General features: G+C 34.8%; 1 protein-coding gene across 1 annotated transcript; it reads left to right on the top strand.

Annotated features, from left to right (window-relative positions):
* Nucleotides 1-24,449: 24,449 nt before the first annotated feature.
* On the top strand, nucleotides 24,450-25,942 carry LOC131034405 (UDP-glycosyltransferase 91C1-like). Its single transcript, XM_057965873.2, has 2 exons — nucleotides 24,450-25,399; nucleotides 25,539-25,942. The coding sequence occupies exons 1-2, from the start codon at nucleotides 24,461-24,463 to the stop codon at nucleotides 25,932-25,934; spliced, it is 1,335 nt and encodes a 444-aa protein (XP_057821856.2). The 5' UTR covers nucleotides 24,450-24,460; the 3' UTR covers nucleotides 25,935-25,942.
* Nucleotides 25,943-27,631: the final 1,689 nt, after the last annotated feature.

Raw genomic sequence — 27,631 nt, 5'->3', positions numbered from 1 at the left:
TGTCCAAATCTACCACAAACATAGCATTTCACATTCATTCTACAATTTTTTGAGTTATGACCAACTTTATTGCATTTGGAACATTGACCAGTGGGTAAATTTGTATTATGATTATTTCTAAAACTGCACTGATTTCCTCTATGACCAAACTTGTTGCAATTAAAACATTTCCCATTAAATTTATAAGCATTAGGTTGTCTTACTGGTTTGTTGTGATGTTGATTGTTTGTAGTCCCAAAACTTTCTCCATGTTCAAATCCAAGCCGAACTATATCTCCATCAGGTTTTTGTCTTTTCAGTGCTTCATCAAGCCTTTCTGAACTTTTCTTGAATTTGTCTTTGTATTCCTTTGCAGTGTCCAATTCATTTTCCAAAATCCCAACTTGTCTCATAAGCTCCTTTTTATCATGTTGTATGTGAATCCGATCTGTCTTTAGCATATCATTTTCATGACCAAGTCTCAAATTTTCATTTGCTCCATCATTAAGTCTCCTGGTCAAGTCTTCTTCATTATTCTTCCTATCTTCAATATCCTTACAGAGCCTCATGGTTAGATCTTGCATTTCATTCCTCATATTATTGTTCTCTTGCCTCAGCTTCTCTACAGTATCTCTAACAGTTTCTCATTTGAGTGTATAATTCCAACATACACACAACTACATTACGTTTCACAAACATTCATCCCTGATTTCTCTTACATAGAATCAAAGTATGCAGCCATCCTCTTTAAAACTCATGATGAATATTACTGCCATTTCTGTTATACATGTTCAAAAATATTTGTCACTAAAAGAAAAAAATAGTTATGCAAACTATTTACAACCTTTATTAATCATTCAGATACATACTACTCCATGCACTATATTCTTCATCGGATGGCCAATCAGAACTCATGACTTCATCAACTTTTTCCCTATATGGGATATATTTAACAACTACTTGGTTTGCCTCTCTTTCAAAAGTTTCAAAAAATAATCCTATGGGAATTATTTTATCCATGCTATCCTCTAGCATATCCATATTTAGCCCTTAACATATCATTTCTACCTGGGTACTGATGACTCTTTCTGCCTCTTCCTTCCAAAATTGTAAAGTCTTGACTACCCATTCTTTATCTTCAATATCTGGCAAAAGAATTTGTTCCAATTCACTGAAACTTTTCATCAATTCCCTTACCTTTCTTTCTATATTCTCCAACAAAATTTGGGCTTCCTGCATTGATTTTATCAACAAATATGTTGGTTAAAGTGCATGTGGTCTCTCAGCATGATCTTCAAACGCCATGGACATCATTCTAAGCTCATTTCCTCTTTGCAACCATTTTTTAAACAGAGGAATTGCCACTTCTTTATCATCATTAAATTTTTGAATAACATTAAATAGCAAAGAATATAAGGCATGGACACTATTTATCCTTCTATCAACTTTTGCATTCAAATGAGTTAGCACTCAACTAACTATATCCTTTTGTTCCTGGGTTGATTGATGTTTTGATTCTTTCAACTTATTTTCTAATTCAACAATCTTCTCTAAAAATTGATACTGATTTAGTTCAGTTGATCTTGTAGCTTCAGGCTCATCATCATCATCATCATCATCATCATCATCATCATCATCATCATCATCATCATCATAGGGGACTAATGACATATCAGAGATACTAGCACTTGTATCAAGTTGAATTGCTTCTCCTCCCTGGACCATAGGTGATGACCTAGATGTTAATAGCTCAGATGGCCCTGTAAGTGAAGGAAAGGAAACCTTTATTTGTCCCTGCTCAAAGAGTTGTACTCTCATTTGCAGCTCCATACACCTTTTTTGAGATGCATTGTAATGATTGAAAAGCTTATCAAACTTTCTTATCAGCTCTACCTTCTCTAAAGCTTCTCTCTTTGTACTGTCATGTGCTAATTTAGCAACATCAACATTTAACTTTGTAGCCTCTACACTTGATGTGTTAGATGCTTTTTATATAATAACGCTTCCCATCAATTTGGGGTTTAAATCACTAATGTTAGGCTTTCTAGTTCCTTCCTCTAGTGCCCATATTGCCAAGGTTGCATAATCATCCACAAAATCTAATCACTTTAAGCCAACCTTGCTTCTTCTTATTAATTGAAATGTTGACCCTTTGACTTCCTAATTGTATCAAAAGCCATTGCATCTGCTATGTCCCATTCTGGTAAGATCGAGACTCTGACCTGACTTATAATCTTCCTACCCTCATCAACAGTGATTTCCTTAAATTCTTCCCTCATCTCATTCTCTAATTCTTCTTGGTTCTCTTGATCTGATCTATCTAGCCTATGGGCCTTCTTCTCAGTAATTCTTCTTTTGTAATCCTCAATATTCATCTTCCATACTAGTTGTAAATTGGCTGAACTACTCACAAAAGAATCATCTTCAAGGAACTTATCACATGCTTCCTTTCTTGCATCTTTAAAAGCTTTACCCTGGATATCCAAAGGAGTGAGATCCAACTCCAAATTAGGAGGCAAAGGAGGAACATCGAACTATATTTTTGCACTTGTCACTATGAACATATCTTCCTCCATTTCTTCCTCATCCTCCGTTACAAGTGAAAAGGATACAGGTTATGGCAAAGGAATTATATCCAAGTCTTCAAGATCAATAATCTTGATTCCTTGAAAAGGTTTGGTTTGTATTTTAGGGGAAGGCTCTGCACTCATCATCTTTTTACACTTTCTCCTTATTAACCTTCCACTAACATTTCTACTATCCTCTTCATCATTCATTTCTTCTCTTTCTCTTTTGTGAGAAGATTCATGAATTGGCCTCCTTCCTACCACATGCCACCTTCTCTCTGAGACAAAGGAGGTTCTAAGCTTGATTGTTGTCATCCATGAACTTCTTCAAGTTTGGTTATCTTCTCCTTTAAAATCATCTTTAGTTCATCAAAATTGTTCATAACAAAATCGACCTTGGCACAAAATGGGGAAAGATACTTTAATGGGTCATATTTTGGATCCATCTTTTGGATTGTAGTCCATAATTTTCTAAATATTATCAACTTTTCTTTCCTCCATTCCTGATTCATGGAATCAAATTCATTCCTGATTATATCCTCAAGAAATTTATGATCATGGGGAAACAAACTTCATTTTATTATTGCTTTGAAAGTATTATAGGACCCCTCAAGATTACTATGTCTAGGTATACTCATCCCCAAATGATATGGAGAAAAGAATATATCAAAATGTTCATATCCTCCCTTCAAAATCACAAAATAAGGGATGGTAGTGTAATCTGGGAAAATTGTTCCTTTTCCCCTTCCTTTTAAATCCTTGTCTTGAATGCATCCTATTGGCTAGATCACATCAGAAAATTCCATTCTCAGAGGAACTTTGAAAGGAAATACATGTGGCTCTCTAGAGAAACTGTAGATTCTGATAACAATACTTACAGGATAAGGGATAAAATTCCCTCAATTATGCTCAATACTAAAATGTGGTAACCTTTCTTTGGGTCTTACAAAATCATGTAATTCTTTTGGAATCCTTGGCGGATTATTGTAAAATTTTGCCTCAACCTAGGAGAAAAACTATTATCAAATCTTACAAAGCTGGCCTCTTGTCTAACCCAAGACATATCTATGCTCCAAGGTTGCACTGGAATCTCCTGGTTATCAATTGTCCTTTTGAGGTTCATGGTACCCATAAATTAATCTGCATTCCTAAATAGGAACATATACATGAGTAAGGAATACCAAAAGAATTTAGCACCAGCTACTTCATTCTTAATATCCATCAACCCCTCATGAATCTTTTCTACAAGGTATGGAGCAAAATTGAAAACCACTCTATAATTTGGATGTTGTATTTGCATGGTCATGTACATAAAATCTATTGGCATCACTGTAATTGGATTAAAACCCAATATATAACACAGAGAGAAGAAAGTAGCCTGAAAGTAGGGAGCAAAATCATCAATTGGGAATGGCTCCTCTGAGCTAGGGCTGATATGGTATGTTGTATTCCCTGCTCTGGCCAAATGCATTGGAAGGAAATTGTTTCTAATGAATTCCCTCATCTTGTAGTACTCGGCCTTTTGCTCATTCAAATCTATCTGCACCAGGCTCGCAGATGGTTCATATAGGTCAAATACCTCCTGGAACTCTTCCCTACTAATAGTGAACAAAATTTCTCAATCATTTCCCCTAATAACCCTTGAGACAGGGTCATATCTATTTGTAACAGCTTTGAGTAGGTCAACATCCATGAAAACACCTGACACTACCAACTTACCCAAATCATACTGTTAGGGAATGGATAATGGGGAATGCAAGTTCCTTTGTCCATACCACAGTTTGAACATTTCTAGTCTAGCCATTGGTATACTAACATCTTCCAAGCGGAATGCTTTATTGATTAACCCTTCCCCTAGATTTTCTTCACTCACAAGTCTCTGCCATTGTTGTCTATCATTGGTTGAGGGCTTCAATTGATCCAAGAAATTATCATATAGATTTCTTTTGATATAATACATTTGTCCTGAATGTTTTTGTGAGGGATCCATCTTTTGAAACTAGGGTTTTATACTATAACTTCAAATTCAAGAAGAAAAGACTAGGGCTAATATGAGTCTTAAATTACAATAGTAATTTAAACAAATTTCACTCTTCCCTATCTAACTCTTAACCCTAGAATAAATTAAAATTATTTTCTTACAACTTCGTGCACAATTTATAACATCAATTTGATTCAAGAATAGATGGAGGAGCTTAGATAAAATTATTTTTTCAATTTCACTAGAGAGATGGCAATTTTGTGTTGCGAAGAGTCATTTCAACCTTCTGTATTGCTATGAAATCTTTTACGAATGAAAAAAAACTTTTAAAAGTCTTTAATTACTGTCTAGAAAGGAACTCAAATGTCTCATCTACCATTACTACTTGCGTGAGCAAAACAATGACTCTTAACTTGCATTTTAAAAAATTTTAAAACTTGATCCTCGATCATCCTCCAAGTTGGCAAATCTTATGGACCAAACCATTCAATCTAACAGTTACTTTCCAACGTGGCAAGCGGGTCTACCCTTTCATGACATGACACCTCTAGCTCATCACCTTGCTTTGCCACCTTTAGTGACCCCACCATCGACTTTTCTTGGCTCACCTTGGACATGTGGCATCATCTCGTGATGTTACAGTTCATAACTTCCTCGCATCTTTTGATCGCGGGACCAACAGAAATCATTGGATCCATTCTCTATTTACCTCTTAATTGAACTAGTTACTTAATAAAGGCCACTAACTCCCAATCACTTCTCAGACCACAATAAAACATTACCACTTGATATAAGAATGTGCAGGAATATTCATTTTTTAGTTACTTGGATTTTAACCACTAGGAACCGATAACATCAAACATTTTGACAAGTAAAACTGTTGGCTCACCTTTTCCTGCCAAACATACTTGGTATCATCTCATGATGCCACAGTCTTTATCATCCTTACACTTTTGACCATGGGGAAGTGTGGACTGTCAGATTTGTCATATCTTTAGCAACTGGCTGAAATATTTAGGAATTTTGGACTTAGGAAAATATAGGCATGGGCACAAATATTAAAAGGAGACCAACTATAGAAAAATCTTTATACGACTTAGGAAAATATTTAGGAATGCAACCCTCAGCCTTAAATGAGAAAAAAGTAATGAAAAAAAACAAAAAGGGCCGAAGATTTTCTTTATACCAAGACTTAACTAGAAAGTCACAACCCCTAAAGCCCTAAACCCTAAAAACTTGATAGAGGGTATAATAAAACCAGAATGACCAAAATTTTGTAAGACATAATTTTAGGTCCTATAATTGGCTCTAGTTGGGGACGTCCATTTCACAGGAATGAGAGGCAAAAAATAGATTTTTTGGGTGAAGCAAACCAAATTACAGAGCAGACCGAAAAGAAATTACCTAGACAAGGTAACTTGAACAGAAAGGATACTACACTAATATATAGAAAATCTAACTAATGCTCATGGAAAATAACTACTTTCAAGAAAAGTAGAGCTTCAAGAATTGTCCATGAACAAGAAATTCAAGAGTATCACCATTTATATCTTGGAGAATGGATGAATCTTCTCCCCATTTTCTTTGGATCAGATATGGGCCCAACCCAATGGCATCAAACTTGCCATGTTTTTCCTTGTCCTCTATTTTGGCATTCCACATCAAAACCAAATCATCAACTTGAAAAATCAGTGCAGTTGCTCTTTTCTCATATAGGTTTTTAACCTGCATCTATAACTTTGTATTTCTGGTACTAGCTTCTCTTCTAGCTTCATCTAGTTCCATTAAAGCCTCAATCCTCAACTGCATATCATCATCTATATTATTATCATAAGTTTGGATAAACTTATACATCTCCATCAGGTTGTTTTGGGGTAACCTTGCACGCATACCATATGCCAAATCAAAAGGTGCACATCCAATTGCTTTCTTGATTGTTACCCTATCTACCCAAACTACTAATCTCAGCTTTGAATCCCAAGATTTCTTATTCTTTTCTAGGATTCTTTTAATGATTTTCATCAGAGTTCTTTTACTTGATTCATCTTGCCCATTTCCTTGTGGGTGGTAAGGTGATGAATAGGAGATTTGAATACCATATTTGTTGCAAAAGTTTTCATATTCTTCTAACCTAAAACTCATGGTATTATTAGAGACTATCCTCTCTGGACATCCAAATCTAGTCAATATATTATCTATAAGGAATTGAATTATCACCTTACTTGTTGCTTTTCTAGTGGGTATAGCTTCAACCCACTTAGTGAAATAGTCAGTGGCCACTAAAATCCAAGAATGACCACTACTATACTTGCATGCTATCTCTCCAATGAAATCTATACCCCGTTGCTGGAATGGAGCTTGTGCATTCACAGGTCTTAATGGTAGATTTCCTTAAAATTTCAATTTTCCTAAAAAATCTTTGGCATGGATCACATTTCTTGACTAGTTGATGTGCATCCTTGAAGATTGTTGGCCACCAAAACCCAACCCTTAATACTTTGTGTGCAGTTGTCTTGGCCATATAAATCCCTCTGCAAACTCCACTATGCAATTCAAACATCAACTTTTGAGCTCGATCTTGGTCAACACACTTTAACATGACACCATCACTGTTCCTCTGTCAAAGTTTCCCATTAACAATGGAATATTGGATAGAATTTAATTTTAATGTCCTTATTTTATTATCACTCATGTTTTCCAAACATTTCATCCTCTACAAATAATATATGATATCATCATACCATTTACAAACATCCATCTCACAGATACAGGATCTGATCTCTTCTTCCACAATATTTATTTGATTGGAATCCAAATTACTCTGGGCCATCAACTTTGCCAATCCTTGTCCTCTAACTAACTTAGTGATTTGGATATCAATATTAAATTCTTGGATTCTATTGATCCATCGACATCTTCTTCTAGATACCTCTTGTTGTGTGAACATATCTTTAATTGTAGCACTAGGCACATATGCAACAACTGTTGCTCCCATCAGGTAACTCCTAAAATCCTTAATAGCCTTGACTAGTGCATAAGCTTGCTTTTCATTTAAATCATATTTCAGCTCTCCGTCTTGCAAAGATTTACTAAAAAATGTTGTAGGTTGTTCGAAACCTTCTGAATTCTTTTTCAATAATACAACTACAACAGTATGAAAAGATGCAAATGAAAAAATCTGCATAGGTTTGTCATATTCAGGTTTTTTAAGAATAGGTGCATTTTTAATAGCCTACTTGATCTCTTGGAATGCCTCGACTAGTTCCTCATTCCATTCTATCTTTTCACCTTTCTTCAACATTTTGGTTATAGGTCTACTAATTTCAGTGAAGTTAGTGACAAAGCTTCTTAGAAAATTAATCTGCCCAAAGAAAGATTGGATACCTTTCACTATTCTGGGCTGAGGGACTTTGTCAATTGCTACTACCCTCTCTGGGTTAATTCTTCCACCATCTTTTGAAATGATGTGACCCAACAACTTACCTTTAGTTACCCCAAAAGTACACTTTTTTGGGTTTAAGGATATCCCATATTCAACAGCTCTGTCAAAAAAATTTCAAGGTGACCATAGTGATCACTTTCCTTCTTGGAGTAAGTTGTTAAATCATCCTAATATACCACTAAGAACACATTTATAATATCCAAAAAAGAAATATCCATGGCTCTTTGAAATGTTGCTCCTACATTTGTTAAACCAAAAGGCATTCTTATATAAATATAGGCTCCCCAAGGTGTAGTGAATGTTGGTATTTTGGTATGGTTTTGTCATTGATTTCAACAACTACTAAATACACCTACTTTGGAGATCCAACAACATTCACCGGTAATCAGTAAACTGTTCAAACAATCACTGGTATATGGTCAACCGGTAGGATATAATGTTCACCAGTACCTGCAATGACATGGAAGACACTTGGTAATGTTGCAAACATCATGTGGACACTTTTCTTTGAAGTAATATCATTGGTATATTGTTATTTGCATATTTGCTTTTACCGACAAATAGGTCTAGGTTATCTAGGGTTACACCGGCAAGTTTATCTTTTCTAGATCAGCATGGCACACTATGGAGATGATTTATTATTGTTTTAGTTGCATTAAGCCAACATGTTCAATTGGTTATTGCATCGAATATTGTATTATTTGTAAAATGTTTTTATTGTAATATCTTGTAGAGCTGACATACTAAAATTGGTCTTAGGGTATGGTATAAATGTAAGATCTTATTTGTAAGCTCAGAAGTGGAATGCGAAAAATATTTAAGGGTATATGCAAGATCAAGCAGAGATAAACACGAAGACATCATTTGAAGGTGAAATTAGGTTTTTGTAGAAGCATATCAACATTACACCAGTACTGAATCCAGCATATGAAGATGCTATTTTGTGTAGTACATTCTCATTGGACTTAACCATCCAACTATAGTAAGTGTGACTCCCATTTGTGTTTGAGCAGTGAGCTCTAGGCTGTTGGCCTTTCTACATGTGCAGACCCCTCTTTGTACACTTACTATCTGTAGTAGTATCATCTGATTGTGGGTAAGGTTTCCCACCGTGGTTTTTCCCCTTACAGGGTTTCCACATACAAATATTTGTGTTATGTGTTGTGGATGACTTTGTGTTTATGTTTCATGCATTAATTCTTACCGGTATAGCAATTTCCTATTAACACTATTTACCATCATACTTAACTATCTTATCAGAATTAAGCAATAAGTTGGTTGATAAGATTTTGGTTTGAATTTATTTGACAACTGATTCACCCCCCCCCCCTCTCAGTTATCCTCGGGACCTACAGTGAATGTTGTTTTATATTATTATGATTGTTTAACCATTACTTGGTTGTAACCCGAATATCCATCCATCATAGACAAGAGCTCACACCCTATTACCCTTTTAAACATTGCTTCCATATTGGGAAATGGATAATTGTCTTTTAATAAAGGTACCAAGTTAGACACCCATGATGAATGTCTGGTAGGTTTTATAATCCTAGCATCTCTTAGCTTGACTAGTTCCTCTTGCATTTGAGGTGCTAATGTTGGATTAATAGGCCTTTGCTTTTGTCTAAAAGGCTTGGCATTTTATTTCAAAGGGATCTCACGTTGAAATAAATCTTCCTTGTAAGCCTTTAGGTCATCATATGATCAAGCAAAAACATGCTTATATTTTCTCAACAAATCAATTATCATTTGCCTAACCCTGGGTGAGATTTTCTTCCCAATATATACCTTCCTTGGGGCTCCTTTAGTCCCAAGGTTTACTTCTTCTAAATCTTGAGGGTGCGAGGCAGTAGTAACAAACTTATCCTTGTCCTGACTATCAAAAACCCTCTCTAAAACAACAAGACCTCTGGTAATTGTGTTTGTCTTTAGATGAATCACTTATTTCCCAAAGATTGTTTCCTTGTCATCCTTTGTCTATACATAGGCACTAAAATCAATCTCCTAATTTTCATATTCATCTACACAATGTAGAAACCTTAAAATATCATCATCATCATTAAAAACTTGTCAGCTTTCAATGTTATCAGGGACTGAAGGCCTCATTTGAATCTCAATCTTTGAGATTCTAGCAAAAGTAATATCCTCTAGCCTTAGAGCTATATTTGCTAGGAGATCAACCATTTTGTTATGGCTCCTTTCTTTCCATTCAATACCAAATGCATCAAAATTCTCAATTCAATCCCATACAACATTTCTATATTGCTTCAACTTTTTTTTTTATGCATATTTAGATTTGATTTGGGATATGACTAACTCAGAATCTCCAACAACCTTGAGATTCTTTATGCCATGTTTTTAAGATAGTCTCAACCCAAGCAACAATGCTTCATATTCTTCTACATTATTTCTACATGCAAAGGCCAAAGTAAAAGAAAATTTTAAATTTTCTCCATGGGGTGATATGAATAACACACCTACTCCTGAGCCCTCCTTAGAAATTTCTCCATCGAAATACATAGTCCACAAATTTTCATCTCCTGATGATTTTTCTACTTCTTCATCCAATAATGCAGATTGTTCCTTTTTCTTCTATGGAGAATGTTCAACCCTGAATGCATTTATCCCTATGTCTAAAAAAACAAGTCATGTCTTCATCAGATTGTGTTGCATGCACCATCATATATGGTACCCTAGATTCGCTTTTAACGTTTACATTTTTACCATCAATGCAAAAGGTAGCATAAGACAATTCACATTGCAAACTTCCACCCATAGAGGCACTCCACTTTCTTGACAATAACATCCCATAATGCAGTGGAATATCTACAACTAGGAAACTCATAGTTAATTCTTTCTCAAGGAAAGCAACAAGTTTATAAGGTAGTACCTTTATAGTTCCTATCACAAGCACTTCTCTTGAATCCATAGCACAACATCTTCCCTGAGGAGTATCTACTTTCAAACACATGGACTACATTATCCTTACTGGCATGACATTATTTGAGGCCCCAGAATCAATCATACAATTCTTTAAGACTACTCCATTTATAATAACACTAAAATAAAAGGGTCTACATTGTGAGGGCTCTCACCTACTATATCTTCAAGATAAATTTGGGGAATCTGAGAAACCATTCCCTCTAACTCTTTATCCTTTGTTTCATTTTTAATCATTCAATCCTTTACATTATGAGATATATTCTCATTTTCAATTTCAATAGAATGAGAAATACCCTTGACCCAAGCAATGGATTTCTCCATATGCTCTTCAATTATTAACATGTCTTGCAAAGGAACCTTAACTGTAATTTGAGAAAGCAACTGAAGCATATCCACAGGTGTGTAATTTTGTAATTCAAGTGACATACCTGATTGTTATTCATATTTTTTTGGTTTGTTGCCCTCAATATTTTGTGTTTTCTGCAAGTCTCCTTCAGTGAGCGAAGCAGATTTTTCAAACATATTTTCCTTCATCTTATGTGCACAATTTGTTTCAATAGGTTTCACAACCTCTGCTTTCTTAGCCGACTCCTTTCTCTTGACCTCCTTAATTTTGATTGCCTCTTTTTCTGATTTATCCTCCTTGACCTCTATGCCTTTATTTTTTAACTCTTTGACAAATAAACCTGAAGGCTTGCCCTGGTCTTTACCCACAATCCTTTTTCTTAATTGATAGTTTATTTTTTCCTGAGCTACCATAGCAGCTATTATTCTATCAATCTCTTCATCTGAGGGTCTTCTCAATGACACATAACTCTTACCTTGTTCAACATTACACATTCGGTCATCAACATATAACTCTTCATAAAAAAAAACTTGCTGATGATATGTTTCATTTATTTGCCTTTGATTATCTATATCAAAGTCTTGAGTTTCAATGTTAGAAGAATATTCTACTTCTCCAAGATAAGAAGAAATCATAAGACAATCAACATTGTCACCTTCAAAAGTTTCTTCCTCTTCTTCATGTGTCTCATCCTTGGCAGAAATAAATTATGCTACAACACAATATTCTAGTGAATGGGGTGATTCAAAAGAAACACACCAAGGTGTATCTTCCACCATGTTCACTTTATGTTTTTGTAGTGAGTCAGGAGTTTGTTGTTCTTGTTTACCCTTTTGTTTCTGAAAAGGCTTTCCATCCTTCCAATTTGTATTGTAAGGATAATCCCGCAATTTTGGTGGTCTATTAAATTTATTAAATTGTGGCTTTTCTGGTACAGAAACTTTATCATTTTTTGCCATATTTAATTTCAAATCCTTCAAGGTATTAAGCACCTTGTCCCATCTTTCTTTCTCTTTACGTTTTGTGCCTAAAGACTTTTCAACTTTATCCTTGGTACTCTTAGAAAATATAGGATCCTCTCTCCTTCCAAGCTTACTTGGAGCTCTTCTATTTCCTTAAACATTTATAGCTAACCTAAATGCATCTCTTAGAGTTTGAGGATACTTATCTCTAAGGATATATGTCATTTTTGCATCAAATACATTCATATATGTGGTCAGACAAATATTATCATCCAACCTTAAAACTTGAAACAACTTATGCATAGCTTTTTGAAATCTGATATTGAAATTAGACACATCCTCATTCAATGACTTCTTAATGTTATTGAAGTCATTTAACATGAAACTGAGATTTGTTTTATCACCATACTGCTCCTTAAAAAATCTCTCAAATCTATCCCAGGAACTAATACTTGCAGTTGGCAATCCTCTATACCAATCCCTAGCATCCTCTATAAGAGATTGGACAAATAATTTTATAATAACATCCTCATGCTCTACCTCATATTCATTCATCTTATCAGTGAATGCCCTTAGATCTTCTTCGCAAATTATAGCATTATTGCCTGGGAATTTACTAAATTTCTCCCTTAAGTCATTTGGGATAACATTGGGATATCTTGGGATTCCATCAAAATGTAATTACCTATATCTTTCTAGGTGAATAGGTCTTCTTTGAAATTGCCCTGTTGTAGCTTGTCCTACAACATTTCTTGTGGTATTAACTGCAATAGAATATGTTTTGGTGCTAACCCCTATAGCAGAGTTAAAATATCTAGAAAATTGGGGTCGACTACAATTTTGAGTAGTCACTTGGATTTTTTGCCTAATAATTTGAATTCCAATGTTCGGAGTATCTTGGACATTTTAGGTTGGAACACTCACAATGACATTTGGTGTTGTACCAGAAATAGCCTGAGTTTTGGATGGGCCAGCAATGAATGAAGGATTGTTTAATGTTGACAACTTAAGGAAATCAATTTTCCTTTTCATCTCTGCATTTGAGGCTTCCATTTCAACTCTCTTCAACTCTTTTGCAAGAGTTTCATTTTCTATTATAGTTGTTTCTAACTCAATGTCAATTTGGGATAACTTTCGGCTTAGTTGAAGATTTTATATCATCTATCTTAACACCAGATATATTTTGTTTTCCTTTATCCAGATCTAATTTAGGAATTTGACTACTTAGCTCACTAAGATCTACTAACCTCTTGTTATCTATATTACTCTTAGTCTTTTCCTTTATGATATTTTCAGATTTCTTATCTAAAATCTCTCTTAAAATAGGGCCCTCAATGCTAGGCTTATCATTTTCTTGAGCCAAGGCTTTGAGTGTTGCTAATTGTCTTATTACACCATCTCTTTCTATCACATCTCTAACAACTTCATATTCCTTTTCCATTTCTCTCTTACTTCTCAAATCTATCTGCTCTTGGAATTCTCTTCTCAATGTGTCTATATCTCCAAAAACTTCTTCTGGATTTGGTAAAGTTATCTTAGATTTGGAAGTATCATCTAGATCAGTCAAGTTCACATTATCTTGTTCTCATATTGACTCATAACCAGGAGAAAGATTTGTTGTGAGACCTAGAGAAGGAGGTACACCAATAGAATTTTTGCTTTGGTGACTTCTACTTCTACTCCAACCTCTTGTCTTTTCTGAATACTAAACTTGAGTACATTCTTTTCTATGTGTTTGCATTTCTTCTCAAACAGGTGTATCGAATAAAGAATTGAAAAATCTTAAACTATCTGATTCAAAGCTTTTAGAAGATGATGCATGAACCTTAGGAATAGGATTTAAGTATGACTTGTATTCTTGTGCTACGATTTCCATGATGAGGGAGCGGTACTTGTATCTGCATTTCTCCTTGTTCCATGTCTCTATGGAGCTCCATGAAGCTCTTCTAACTTTTCTTCAGGATGAAACCTCATGTAACCTCTGGTGTTCTTCTCTTTACTCATAGTAGCAAAGTCCTTCAAAGATTTGTTAGAATTATTCAAAAATACATGCACTAGCATAGAAACCTCAGAGTCGCCACCCAAATTGCTTTGGGATATCAAATAATATTTTGCTTGATAATGTTTGAAAGAAATTTATAAACCTTGTTCACAAATCCGAATATCTTTCTCACGAAAACATAGAACACCTTTTTCAAAGGCAAACATGAACCAAAAACACAAAACTGTGGGCTCAATTGTCAAATCACAGAGATACTATGAAAACCTCTACTATATTTTAAATAAAACCTCTTTAACTAGAATCTCTTTATAGTTCATATCCCCAACAGAGTCACCATTTTTTGTTGGTGCCCAAAACTGGCTTTAGACTGACACAAGGCAGAGACCAAGTTGTTTTCTTCTTAAATATCTATGGAAAGCCACTTCCAACTATTAATATTCTTCATACTTGGACCAACAATAACAAGCATAGAAGATCCTTCTTCTCTTTAGGCTCTGCAAAACCAGGGAGGGTGATCCTCATGCCAATTTGTGATTTCTATGCCACACTCACAAATTACACATGAAATAAAGCAGATAATCTCATGTAAAGACTCAATAGAAAGGGAGAATGCTCAGGAATGGAAAATTCCTTAGTGATCCTCAACCAGTTTGGAGCATGAGATAATTAAAACACATAACATTCATGTAAATGAAAATATTTTGATATTCAATAGATTATAGAAAACAAGTGGTGATTATGAAAAAAAAAAAATCAACACCAAGGCATTCACTTAGCTATGACCAGTACCTTATTCCATTGGGTACATGAATTCATATTGCATAAAATTCATTTTTGACAAAATTTATCTAACAATATATAAACTTAAGACAATATTTCCTTGAAATACATCATATTCGCAACCTTGACCCAAAACTACTTATCAGAATACCTGTAAATATCCCCACCACTCTGCAATTTTATTCAAGCATTTAATTAGCCCCTTAGATCAAAGCATGAACAAAAAATTCATACACCACAATGGTGCAATAAATGATAAAATCCTTGATAATATGCATTCAAAATATGGTAGAATAATACACTGGATAGAAATGGGTTTGAATTATATTTCTATTGAATAGCTCAATTGTCTTTGTAAGAATACAATTCATACATGACAACTTCAAGAACCTACAAAAATACAGACATAAGACTCTTTCTATTTTTCTCTATAAAATAATCTTTTACAACCTTTTTTCTTCATCTCGACTTTACTATTTGGAAACAAAAATTTAGAACACTCAAGGGACCAAAAATCTATACCCCGTCTCCTAGCCCTAAATTCCCTTTTATAAAAAATAAGTGAGAAAAAAACCTTCAGGCTAGAGGAGACACCTATCATCTCAAAATGATTACGAACAACTACATTCTATTTCACAAACATTCGTCCTTGATTTTGCTTACACAGGATCAAAGTATGTGGTCATCTTCTTTAAACTCATGATGAATATTACTGCCATTTCTATTATACAAGTTCAAAAATATCTGCCACTAAAAGACAAAAATGGTTACGCAAACTGTTTACAACCTTTATTATCATTCAGATACATACTACTCCATGCAATATAGTCTTCATTGGATTGACAATCAAAACTTATGACTTCAGTAACTTTTGCCCTTTATGGGATATATTTAATGGCTACTTGGTTTTCCTCTCTTTCAAAAGTTTAAAAAAATAATCTTGTGGCAATTATTTTATCCATGCTATCCTCTAGCATATTCATATTTTTCCCTTCACATATCATTTCTACCCGAGTATTGATCACTCTTTCTGCCTCTTCCTTCCAAAATTGTAAAGGCTTGACTACCCCTTCTTTATCTTCAATATCTGGCAAAAGAGTTTGTTCCAATTCACTAAAACTTTTCATCAATTCCCTTACCTTTCTTTCTATATTCTCCAACAAAATTTGGGCTTCCTGCATTTATTTTACCAATAAATATGTTGGTTGGAGTGCATGTGGTCTCTCAGCATGATATTAAGAGGTCATGGACATCATTCTAAGCTCATTTCCTCTTTTCAACCATTTTGTAAACAAAGGAATTGCCACTTCTTTATCATCATTAAATTTTTGAATAGCATTCAATAGAAAAGAATATAGGGCATGGACACCATTTACCCTGCTATCAAATTTATCATTGAAATGAAATAGCATTGAACCAACTATATCCTTTTGGTCCCAGGCTGATTGATCTTCAGATTCTTTCAACTTATTTTCTATTTCGATAATATTTTCTAAGAACGGAGACTAATTTGGTTCAATTGATCTCGTAGCTTCAGGCTCATTATCATCATCATAGGGGACTAATGACATACCAGGGATAAAAAGACTTGTATCAAGTTGAACTGCTTCTCCTCCCTGGACCATAGGTGATGACCTAGATGTTGATGGTTCAGATGGCCCTATAAGTGCAAGAACATAAACCTTTATTTGTCCCTGCTCAAAGAGTTGCACTGTCTTTTGCAACTCCACACACCTTTTCTGAGATGCATTCTAATCATTGGAAAGCTTATCAAACTTTCTTATCAGCTTCACCTTCTCTAAAGCTTCTCTCTTTGCACTGTCATGTGCTAATTTAGAAACACCAACATTTAACATTGTAGCCTCTACACTTGATGTGTCAAATGCTATTTTTATATTAAGGCTTCCCCTCATATTGGGGTTTAAATCACTAATGTTGGGCTTTATATTGCCAAGGTTGCATAATCATCCACAAAATTTGATCCCTTTAATGTCAACCATGCTTCTTCTTAGGAATTGAAATGTTGACCCTTGGACTTCTTGATTGTATCAAAAGCCACTGCATCTGGCATGTCTCATTCTGGTAAGATAAAGACTCTAGGCTAACTTATAATCTTTCTACCCTCATCTCATTCTCTTGATCTGATCTATCTGGCCTCTAGGCCTTCTTCTCAGTAATTATTTTATTGTACTCCTCAATCTTCATCATCCATACTAGTTGCAAAAAGGATAGAGTTCTCATAAAATAATCATCTTCAAGAAACTTATCACATGCCTCCTTTCTTGCATCTTGAAAACCTTTACCCTGGATATCCAAAGGAGTGAGATCAAACTCCAAATTAGGAGGCAAAGGAGGAACACTAAACTACATTTCTGCACTTATCACTATGAACATATCTTCCTCCATTTTTTCTTAATCCTACCTTACAAGTTAAAAGGATACAGGTGATGGTGAAGGACTTATGTCTGAGTCTTCAAGATCAATGAAAATGATTCCTTGGAAAGGCTTGGTTTGTATTTTAGGGGAAGGCTTTGCACTCATCATATTTTTACCCTTTCTCCTTATTAACCTTCCACTATCATTCCTATTATCCTCTTCTTCATTTGTTTCTTCCCTTTCTCTTTTGGAGAAGATTCATGAATTGGCCTCCTTCCTACCATGCCACCTACTCTCTAAGACATAGGAGGTTGTGAGCTTGATTGTTGTCATCCATGAACTTCTTAAAGTTTGGCTATCTTCTCCTTTAAAATTAGCTTTAATTCATCAAAAATTTTCATAGCAAAATCGACCTTGGAATAAAATGGGGAAAAATCCTTTAATCGGTCATATTTTAAATCCATCTTTTGGATTGCAGCCCATAATTTTCTGAAGATTATCCACATTTCCTTCCTCCATTCCTGAGTCATGGAATCAAATTCATTCTTGATTATATCCTCAGGAAAGTTATGCTCATGGGGCAACAAACTTCCTTTTATTTTTTCTTTCAAAGTATTATAGAACCCCTTAGGATCACTATGTCTAGCTATACTCACCCCCAAATCATATGGAGCAAAGAATATATCAAAATATTCATATCAACCCTTCAGAATTACAAAATAAGGGATGATGGTGTAATCTGGGAAAATTGTTCCTTTTCCCCTTTCTTTTAAATCCTTATCTTGAATGCATCCTATTTGTCACATCACATCAGCAAAATGCATTCTTAGAGGAATGTTGAAAGGTAGAACATGTGGTTGTCCAGAGAAACCGTAGATTCAAATAACAGTATTTACAAGATAAGGGATAAAGTTCCCCCAATTATGCTCAATCTTGACAAGTGGTAACCTTTCTTTGGGTCTTATAAAATCATGTAATTCTTTGGGAACCCTTGGTGGATTTAATGTCAACTTTTGCCTCAACCTAGAAGCAAAATTGTTATCAAATCTTACAAAGCTGGCCGCTTGTCTATCCCAAGACATATCTTTGCTCCAAAGCTGCACTAGAATCTCCTGGTTATCAATTGTCCTTTTGAGGTTTATGGTACCCTCAAAGTAATCTACATTCCTAAATAGGAACATATGCATGAATAAGGAATACCAGAAGAATTTAGCACTAGCTACTTCATTCTTAATATACAGTAACCCCTCATGAATCTTTTCTTAAATGTATGGGGCAAAATCGAAAACCACTGTATTATTTGGATGTTGTATTTTCATGGCCATGTAAATAAAATATGGTGACATCACTGTAATTGGTTTAAAACCCAATATCTTACACAAAGAGAAGAAAGTAGCCTGAAAGTAGGGAGAAAAAATGCCAATTGAGAATGGATCCTCTGAGCTAGGGCTGATATGGTATGTTGTACTCCCTGCTCTCGCCAAAGGCATTGGAAGGAAATTGTTTCTAATGAGTTCTCTCATCTTGTAGTACTTTTCCATTTTCTCATTCAAATCTATCTACACCAAACTCGTAGATGGTTCATGTATAGGTCAAAAACATCCTGGAACTCTTCCCTACTAATAGTTAATAAAATTTCTCCTTCATTTCCCCTAATAACCCTTGAGACATGGTCATATCGGTTTGCAACAACTTTGAGTAGGTCAAGATCCATGAAAATACCTGGCACTACCAACTTACCCAAATCATACTACCAGTGAATGGATAATGGGGAATTCAAGTTCCTTTATCCATACCACATTTTGAACATTTCTAGTCTAGACATCGATATACTAACATTCACCAAGCAGAATTCTTTATTGGTTAACCCTTCCCCTAAGGTCTTTCCACTCCAATCTCTTTCCTTGGTGTCTATTATTGGTTAAGGGCTTCAATTGATTGAAGAAATCATCATATAGATTTATTTTCATATAATCCATTTGTTCTGAATGTTTTCGTGAGGGAGCCATCTTTTGAAATTAGGGTTTTACACTATAACTTTAAATTCAGTAAGAAAAGACTAGGGCTAACATGAGTTTTACATTACAATAGTAATTTAAACAAATTTCACTCTTCCCTCTCTAGCTCTTAACCCTAGAACAAATCAAAACTATTTTCTTACAACTTCATGCATAATTTATAACATCAATTCATTTCAGGAATAGATGAAGGAGCTCAGATAAACTTACTATGTCAATTTCACAAGAGAGATGGGAATTTTCTATTGCAAAGAGTCATTTCAACCTTCTTCGGCAATAGGAAAATCTTCTGTATTCCTATGAAATGTTTTACCAATGAAAAAAAACTTTTAAAAGTCTTTAATTACTACTTGGAAAGGAACACAAATGTCATATCTGCCATTAATACTCATGTGAGTGAAACAACGACTCTTAACTTGTATTTGAAAATGTTTAAAACCTAACTGTTGATAATCCTCCAAGTTGGCAAATCTTACGGACCAAACCATTCAATCTGATAGTTACTATCTAATGTGGCAAGCGGGTCCACGCTTGGCATGACATGGCACATCCAACTCATTGCCTTGCTCTGCCACCTTTAGTGACACCACCATCGGCTTTCCTTGGCCCACCTTGGACACGTCGCATCATCTCATCATGTTGTGGTTCATAATTTCCTTGCATCTTTTGATTGCGGGACCATGGAAACCGTTGGATCTATTCTCTATTTACCTCTTAACTGAACTGGTCACTTAATAAAGGCCATTAACTCATGATCACTTCTCAAACTGCAATTAAAACATTACTGCTTGATATAAGCATGTGTAGATATATTCATTTTTTAGTTAATCAAATTTTAACTGTTGGGAACCGGTAACATCAAACATTTTGAAAAGTCAAACCACTGGCTCACCTTTTCCCACCAAACATACTTGGTATCATCTCATGATGTCGTGGTCTTTATCATCCTTGTACTTTTGACCACGGGGAAGCATGGACCGGTAGATCTATCTTGTCTTTAGCAACTGGCCGAAATATTTAGGAATTTCGAACTTAGGAAAATATAGGCGTAGACACAAATATTAAAAGGAGACCGACTATATAAAAACTTTATACGACTTAGGAAAATCATTTCATAACCCGGTTTAACACAACTTAATACTTAGGGAATAAAATGGCCCCACCACCAAAATACAACCCTTGGCATTAAATGAGAAAAAAGTAATGTTAAAATACAAAAAGGCCCAAAGTTTTTCTTTTATACCAAGACTTAACCAGAAAGTCCCAATCCCTAAATCCCTAATCCCTGAAAAATTGACAGAGGGCATATTAAAACCAGAATGACCAAAATTTTGCAAGACATAATTTGAGGTCCTATCAAGTATCGGGAGGGAAATTCCAAAAAATACCTATTATAGATCTGCTCAAAAGTTCTAAAATCTAGTTTCCAAGAAACTCATTTGAGGAAGTCACTTTTACCACTTCGTCACCATCCAACCTACAAATATTGGGAGGAACTGGGGCTTCTTCAAATATCAAATATTTCTTATGGATCCATTTATTCAAGACCACCTTATCCCTAGTTAGTTGATGATATCTTTCATGGCAAGGTCTCCTAGTGAAATGAGACCTACTTTTCTTGTGAAACTGACTATTAGGTCTTTCATGATCTTTGAATGCTCAACTAGGGTGAAACGACTTATCATGCCATAAAGGAATTTTTGGATTGAATAGATCTCCACCTAGGGGGATATCATTAGGTTTGTAGCAGGTTCATATCTATGCAGATGAATATTATTTGGAAACAAGGTTGGGGATTTGACAAAAGTATTAAAATCTGAGGATATTGACAGATGAATTGCATGCCAGCTACCCCTTGTCCTTACAGCCTTGCAGGTGGGAAGGGATTCCAAATTTCCAGCCATGGTTGGCCCTAGATTTAAAAAAATGTGCTATTGGAGGCTGTCTAATGAAATGGGACCAAGCATACCTTATTTTTAACCCTATCAAATTAAAAATTTAATTGAATATTAATTAGGTACAAGTCAAGAGTATTTTTATCAATAAATATTCACTTATTCACATGTGTTTTAATTGGGTTCAAATGATGTGAAATTCCTTGTAGATCACTTTTACTTTTCCCTTTTATACCCATGTGTACTTAATTTCTATTTCAAATAATCACGTAGTATAAATTATCACTTGATCTAAATGAGATCAACTTTCACATAATTTCCTTTACTATCAGGGTCTCTTGACTTGAAATCCGTTGCAAAATTCTTTTATCTACCTTTTTGTGCATTAATGTTAAAATTTTAATATTTAAGTTTACTTAGATTGTCTATTTCCTTTACCTATGGCAAGACCTCAATGTGTATTCAGTCTTGAAACTTATTAATATATACCTTCTCAATGCTTAGTTGGTTTTAGTTTCTTGTAAATTTAGTTTTATTAATTCTTTTGACTAGTGAAGTTTAGTTAACATAAAAGTTTTGACAAAATAATTTTTCATTCACCTTTCAAACATGTCTTAAAATCTATGATCTTTTACATTACTTTCCCTACAAACACATTTCATACCATTCATTCCCACATCCACTTAAACTTACATGTTTGGACCAACTAGTAACACTTTTACCACATACTATTATGTTTGGTTTTGGTTTGAATAGAATGAAATTCACAACAAAATACTATATGTTTTCTTCTTTATCTTTATGCTTAATGTTTGTGGATAATTCATGTGCACCGAGAAGTGTGGTAAAAACTGGGTTTAGTTGGAGCTAAAATAACTAATGGATGCCTACATTTTCCTTCTATACCATGACTTTGATGGGTTTCAGTTTTACCTTTATTACTTTATCATCTATCAAGGTTAGTTGTTTTCCTTTCAAATGACTCCATATGTCAATGTCAAGATTCATTTTTGTCTTTACTTCATCATGCATCATGATACTTGAACTTTACCTCCATACATTAGCATTGTGCTTTCACATTTTCTCAAGACATGACATGACGAAGTTTTATCTTGAACCACGTTTCACGATTTTACTTGTCATGACTCTCTATCCCATCAGGAACTAGTGATAACCTCACTTAAGTCTTCTTCTAATCAAGGATATTAAGCCTAGTAGCAATTATTCAAGAACTTTTTTAAGCTCTATAACAATTTCCTAATTAGGAGAAAACTTTTGACTTTTTATAACTCGATCTTTTGTTACCAGACTCCAAAATTTACATGGTCACACCGATTTGAGTGTTCTTCAAGATGGGACTTTTAACAACTCCCATAGTTAAAAAAAAAATTGGAACCTTGAAAGCCTTAACAATTTCCCAATCACGATAAAACCTTTGACTTTTTTATAATTCGATATTTTGTTACCAAACTCCAAATTTACATGGTGACACCTATTTGAGATCTCTTTGAGATAGTACTTTTAACAACTCTCATAGTTACATAACAAATTTGTTTTTTATAAACATAACCTCCAATTTGCTTCATGGGAACTTAGTGTCCTAGTGAATTAGTAAGAAAACACATTTGCTAAGTGGGGTCAATTGAAGTGAGTATTGAATCAATTAGAGAGAAGAATCCTATAAATGCATAATTTTCTCATTTTGAACCTCTAAAGAAACTTAAGCTTTATTTTTCAGAGTACTTTCACTATTTGATGAAATTTTGACTTTTGAGGTAATTGAGTAAAGATTAGAAGGACATAGAGGAAACTTTTAATCACTCCAAGTTCAAGCTAAACCTAGCAAATTGAGGTGATCCTCAATCTTGTGGAAGAAAATTGAATCATATTGTTTAAAGGGACAAGAGGTGAGAGTTGATGTCAAAATTTATGGGAGCTTTAAACTTTTGAGTTTAGAGGTGATAGATGCTTCATACCACTATCGATTATATTGAAGTTGAGATCAAGCATAACAATAAGCTTATACCACTAAGGGATGGAAGAGGAGGGAATTTTGAGTGAGATTTGGATGAGGGACTAGAGTGGAGAATATTGAGGTTTCCAACTACCACATGATGTGAACTGAGAAAAGAAAATCCAAAGGAGTGACTTTAAATTTATTTTGTGAAGTAAATGTGAAATTGTGGGTTTTTGGGGATAAAGGAAATGCGTATCAAGAATAAAGAGAATCTAAAACCCCAACATGATAATATTCTATAAATAAGATCATAAGTCAAGTTTTATTTTAGCAAGAAAATATGAAATTACCCAATTGAAAATGACCAAAAGTCAATATCAAAATATAATAAATGTTAAAACTAGCATGGGGAAGTCACAATTGAACATAAATACATGCAACTTCAAACTTTCGAACACTTTAATAAATTTGAGCATAGGCAAGAGCAAGGTTTAAAAGTAAAAATCATTTAGTGATGTAGCATTCTAAACACTCAATAGAACGAAGGGAAGCTGACTTAAGCAAGCTAGTATGACATACTTAAAGGAACAAAGCAAGCTTTAAACGAATATAAATATAAATAATTTATCTCATCGCCAAATCGTAAAGTTCGGATATTATTAATATCATAATGAATTTAGACAGACACTAAAAAGGCTATTCGTATTATCCTTACCGAATTCCATTTATTTAAAGGCGACCGTACATAGCCAAAGCGTAAGATATGAAGATTAAATTAAACCATCACATAACAGATTTAACATTTATCTTTTGGGAAATAGCTTTGAATTGATTTAAGTGTGAATCAAAATTGGGTAGAATTGGAAGCTGCTAGTGGGTAACCAAAATTGACCCCCCAAAAAGCAAAGATAAGATCGAATAATTTTTCTATGAGACAAGCTCTCCCGAATGATTTTCATTGATGAGAGCCTTATCTTCCCTTACATTATATGGATGGTTGTTATTTCTTTTTGTATGAGAGCGGTCATCTTTTGTCTTTTCGGAAGTTTTGGAATGGTAGCTAGAAATCATTTGGAAGGACGGCTCGGCGTCATTTAGGTCAGTGCCTGCAAAACGTTTAGCACTCGGGGAAAATTATCTATATAAACGCATTGGAAGCTGGAAGTAATGTGTGCTTGTTCTCTCTTAGCTCAAACTTGAGGAGTGTCAACAATGGCAGAGAAAAAGCAGAAAGAGCTTCGTGTGGTAATGTTTCCGGGGCTTTCCCAAGGTCACATAACGCCCTTCCTTGAGCTTGCCAAAAGCCTGGCCAGTCATGGTCTTAAAATTTTCTTCGTCTCAACTCCACCGAACATTAAAAGAATTAAACTCCAAGCGTTTGAGTTACAAGGGTTAGATCTGGTGGAGTTGGCGATGGAAAAGCTGCCAACAGACGGAGAGTCGTCCGCCGATGTTGTCAACATAGAAGAAGAATTGGACCTTTTGGAGAATCCCTTCGAAGCGCTGTTGCAAAAGCTGTTACCAGATTTTGTGATTTACGATATGATGCAGCATTGGGTTCCTCGTTTGGCTGCCAAGCTACCCAATCCCATTCCCACCATATTATTCGTCATACTGGGAGTGGCCAAATTCAGCTATATGCAAGGTCATCTAGACACCACATCGGGAAACCCAACAGCCAAGGATCTGACCGTGTCGCCGCCCGTATTCCCTTCACCCAATATTCATTTCACTTTGTTCGAAGGGAGGAGGGCCATGGAGCTGGTATATCGTAAGCATGCAGATGGTCTTAGCCTTGCCGACCGCGCCAGAATCTGCATGCGGGAGAGTTGGGCAGTGGCGTGCAATACATGCTTGGAGTTGGAAGGGGCGTACGTGGAGTATTTGCAGAGCCTGGTGAAGCGGCCAGTGTACCCTGTAGGAATACTCATGCGTAAACTCCCTCCACTCCCCGTTGATGACAGTTGCTTGCAGTGGCTCGACAGGCAGCCCGCTGCATCGGTGGTGGTCTTGTCTTTTGGCAGCGATAACATTCTCACCCACCAAGAGCTCGCTGCAATTGCAATGGGTCTACAAGAGAGCAACGCCTCATTCCTCTGGATTCTGCCTGCCCAAAACGACTTGCCGCAAGGTTTCCAAGATAAGATCCGGGTATGTTGGGCTCTGTCTTTAATAGAATCACTATAATTTTGAAAACTTCTCCTAACTAGTTAAATTATTTTGTAGGAAAACTCCTAACTAGTTAAATTATTTTGTAGGAAAACTCCTAACTAGTTAAATTATTTTGTAGGAAAAGGGATTGGTGGTCACAAAGTGGGCTCCACAGTTACACATTTTGAGTCATCAGTCTACAGGTGCCTTTTTTACTCATGGTGGATGGAATTCGATGACAGAAGGCTTAAGGTTTGGGGTGCCACTCATATACCTTCCAATGAAATTTGAGCATGGGTTAAATGCAAGGCTTGCAAAGGAGCTAAAGGTGGGAGTCGAAGTTAGTAGAAATGAAGAGGATGGATCTTTTACTAAGGAGGATATTAGGAAAGCAATTAGAGTCATAATGGTAGAAGGAGCACAAATCAAATGTAATAGCGCAAAGATTTGTGACATGTTGACTAGCAACAACTTTCAAGTTAGTGAAAGAAACATGAGGAGATTTGTCTCCATGCTTAGAACCTTCAATAAATAACTAGGTTGATGGGCTTGACTTTTTGTCTATTCTCAGAGTCTTTAGAAAGTTATGAGGTGAAGAATCTTGGCTTTTGTAGTTCTTATAATTTAAAATATTTAGTGCATTAGATTGTTATATTGTGATTGTTTGTTGTAGCATTTAAACTAAACTTCATTGCTTTATATGTTTATGTGTAACTTCTTACTAAGTAGTCTATATAGTGTGGTATGCAATCATGTGTTTCTACATAAAAATTTGTAAGAACCCTTACATAAGCCAGTTTTTTTTTGCTACATATGTCATACCATCACTTCTATATATAGAATATATTACTTATTGCATGTGTTATTTTATGATATCTAATCTTACTAGAGTGATATGAAAACTATGGCCCCAAAATTATTATTTGGATTACCTAATCAAAGATGTATGTCATTTTTGGAAGGAGGGAATCTTCTTGGTTCTAATGGGATGATTGATGCACACATGGGTATTATTGAATATGAAGGATTCATGAATACTAGACTTTCTCTTCGCAATGAGTAAGGAGTTTCTCATGTTAGCATAGGTTCTATTATAACATATTGTGGTTTAAAATACTAATTTTATTATGATTGAGGCATTAATCTTGATAAATCATAACAGCCATGATCACCTCAATAAGATTATCCTCTCTAAAACTATGTTCATAGTCTTCCTTCTAAGGATTATACGTGACTAGCCATATTGGAAACCATCTATTTTTCGCTGTAATCTTTTTTTATACAGTGAAACTTATCATTTCTCATAAGTGATGTTACAAAGACAAATAATGACCTAATGAACTATGCCTATTGATTTCTAACATATAGGTGATCTTATTTTATGTGTTAGAAATCTTCAATTTTTTTATTAAATAATAAGGCATTGACCTATTTTTTGAAAAAAAAGGTAGAGGAAGAAGAAGGAATTTAAATTGATGGAGCATATATTATTGGTGTTGAATTGTGTTTATTTTTTAGTTTATATAGTTGAAATTATCATTTATCACAAATGATGGTACAAAGATAAAAAAGGACCCAGTGTTATGCCTAGTGATATTTCACATAGAGGTGATCTTGTTTTTTGTGTTGAAAATAACTAACTATTTTATTACAATTTTAATATATAGACCTAGATTTAAAAAAAAATATCTTAAGTAGAGAAAGAACAAGAAAAATTATTTGATGAAGCATAGATTGTTAGTCTAAAACACAAAACATAATAGTTATCCTTACTTCAAAAAATAACAAGAATGTGTTGTATTTGAAATCCACTTCTAAGTGCTTAAATTATCTTATGGGAAAAAGGATCAGTGGTGACAAAGTGATCTCCGTAGTTACACATTTGAATCATCCTTTTACTAGGCTCATTTTAACTAATTGTGAGAGAAATTCATTGATATAAGGTTTAAGGATTGGGGTACCACTCATAACTCTTCCAGTATAGTTTGAGGAAGGGTTAATTGCAAATTTGCATTGGAGATCAATGTTGGAGTGAAAATGAGAAGGAATGAAGAGGATGAATCATTTCCTATCGATTATATTAATAAATAGATTAGAGTCACAATGATATAAGGAAAAGGGGCACAAATCAAATCTAATGCCACAAAGATAAGTGAAATGCTGACTAGAAAAAATTTCCAAGCTAGTGAAAGAAATGGGGGAAATTTTTCCTCCATGCTTAGAACCTGCAGC

Source organism: Cryptomeria japonica, chromosome 4 (assembly GCF_030272615.1).
Source record: "Cryptomeria japonica chromosome 4, Sugi_1.0, whole genome shotgun sequence".
Lineage (NCBI taxonomy): Eukaryota > Viridiplantae > Streptophyta > Pinopsida > Cupressales > Cupressaceae > Cryptomeria > Cryptomeria japonica.
This window is presented reverse-complemented; position numbering and strand designations above follow the sequence as displayed.

Coding starts and splice junctions, on each gene's coding strand:
- LOC131034405 (XM_057965873.2), top strand. CDS start 24,461: ATGGCAGAGAAAAAGCAGAAAGAGCTTCGTGTGGTAATGTTTCCGGGG. Junction 25,400..25,538: donor GTTTCCAAGATAAGATCCGG/GTATGTTGGGCT, acceptor ATTATTTTGTAG/GAAAAGGGATTGGTGGTCAC.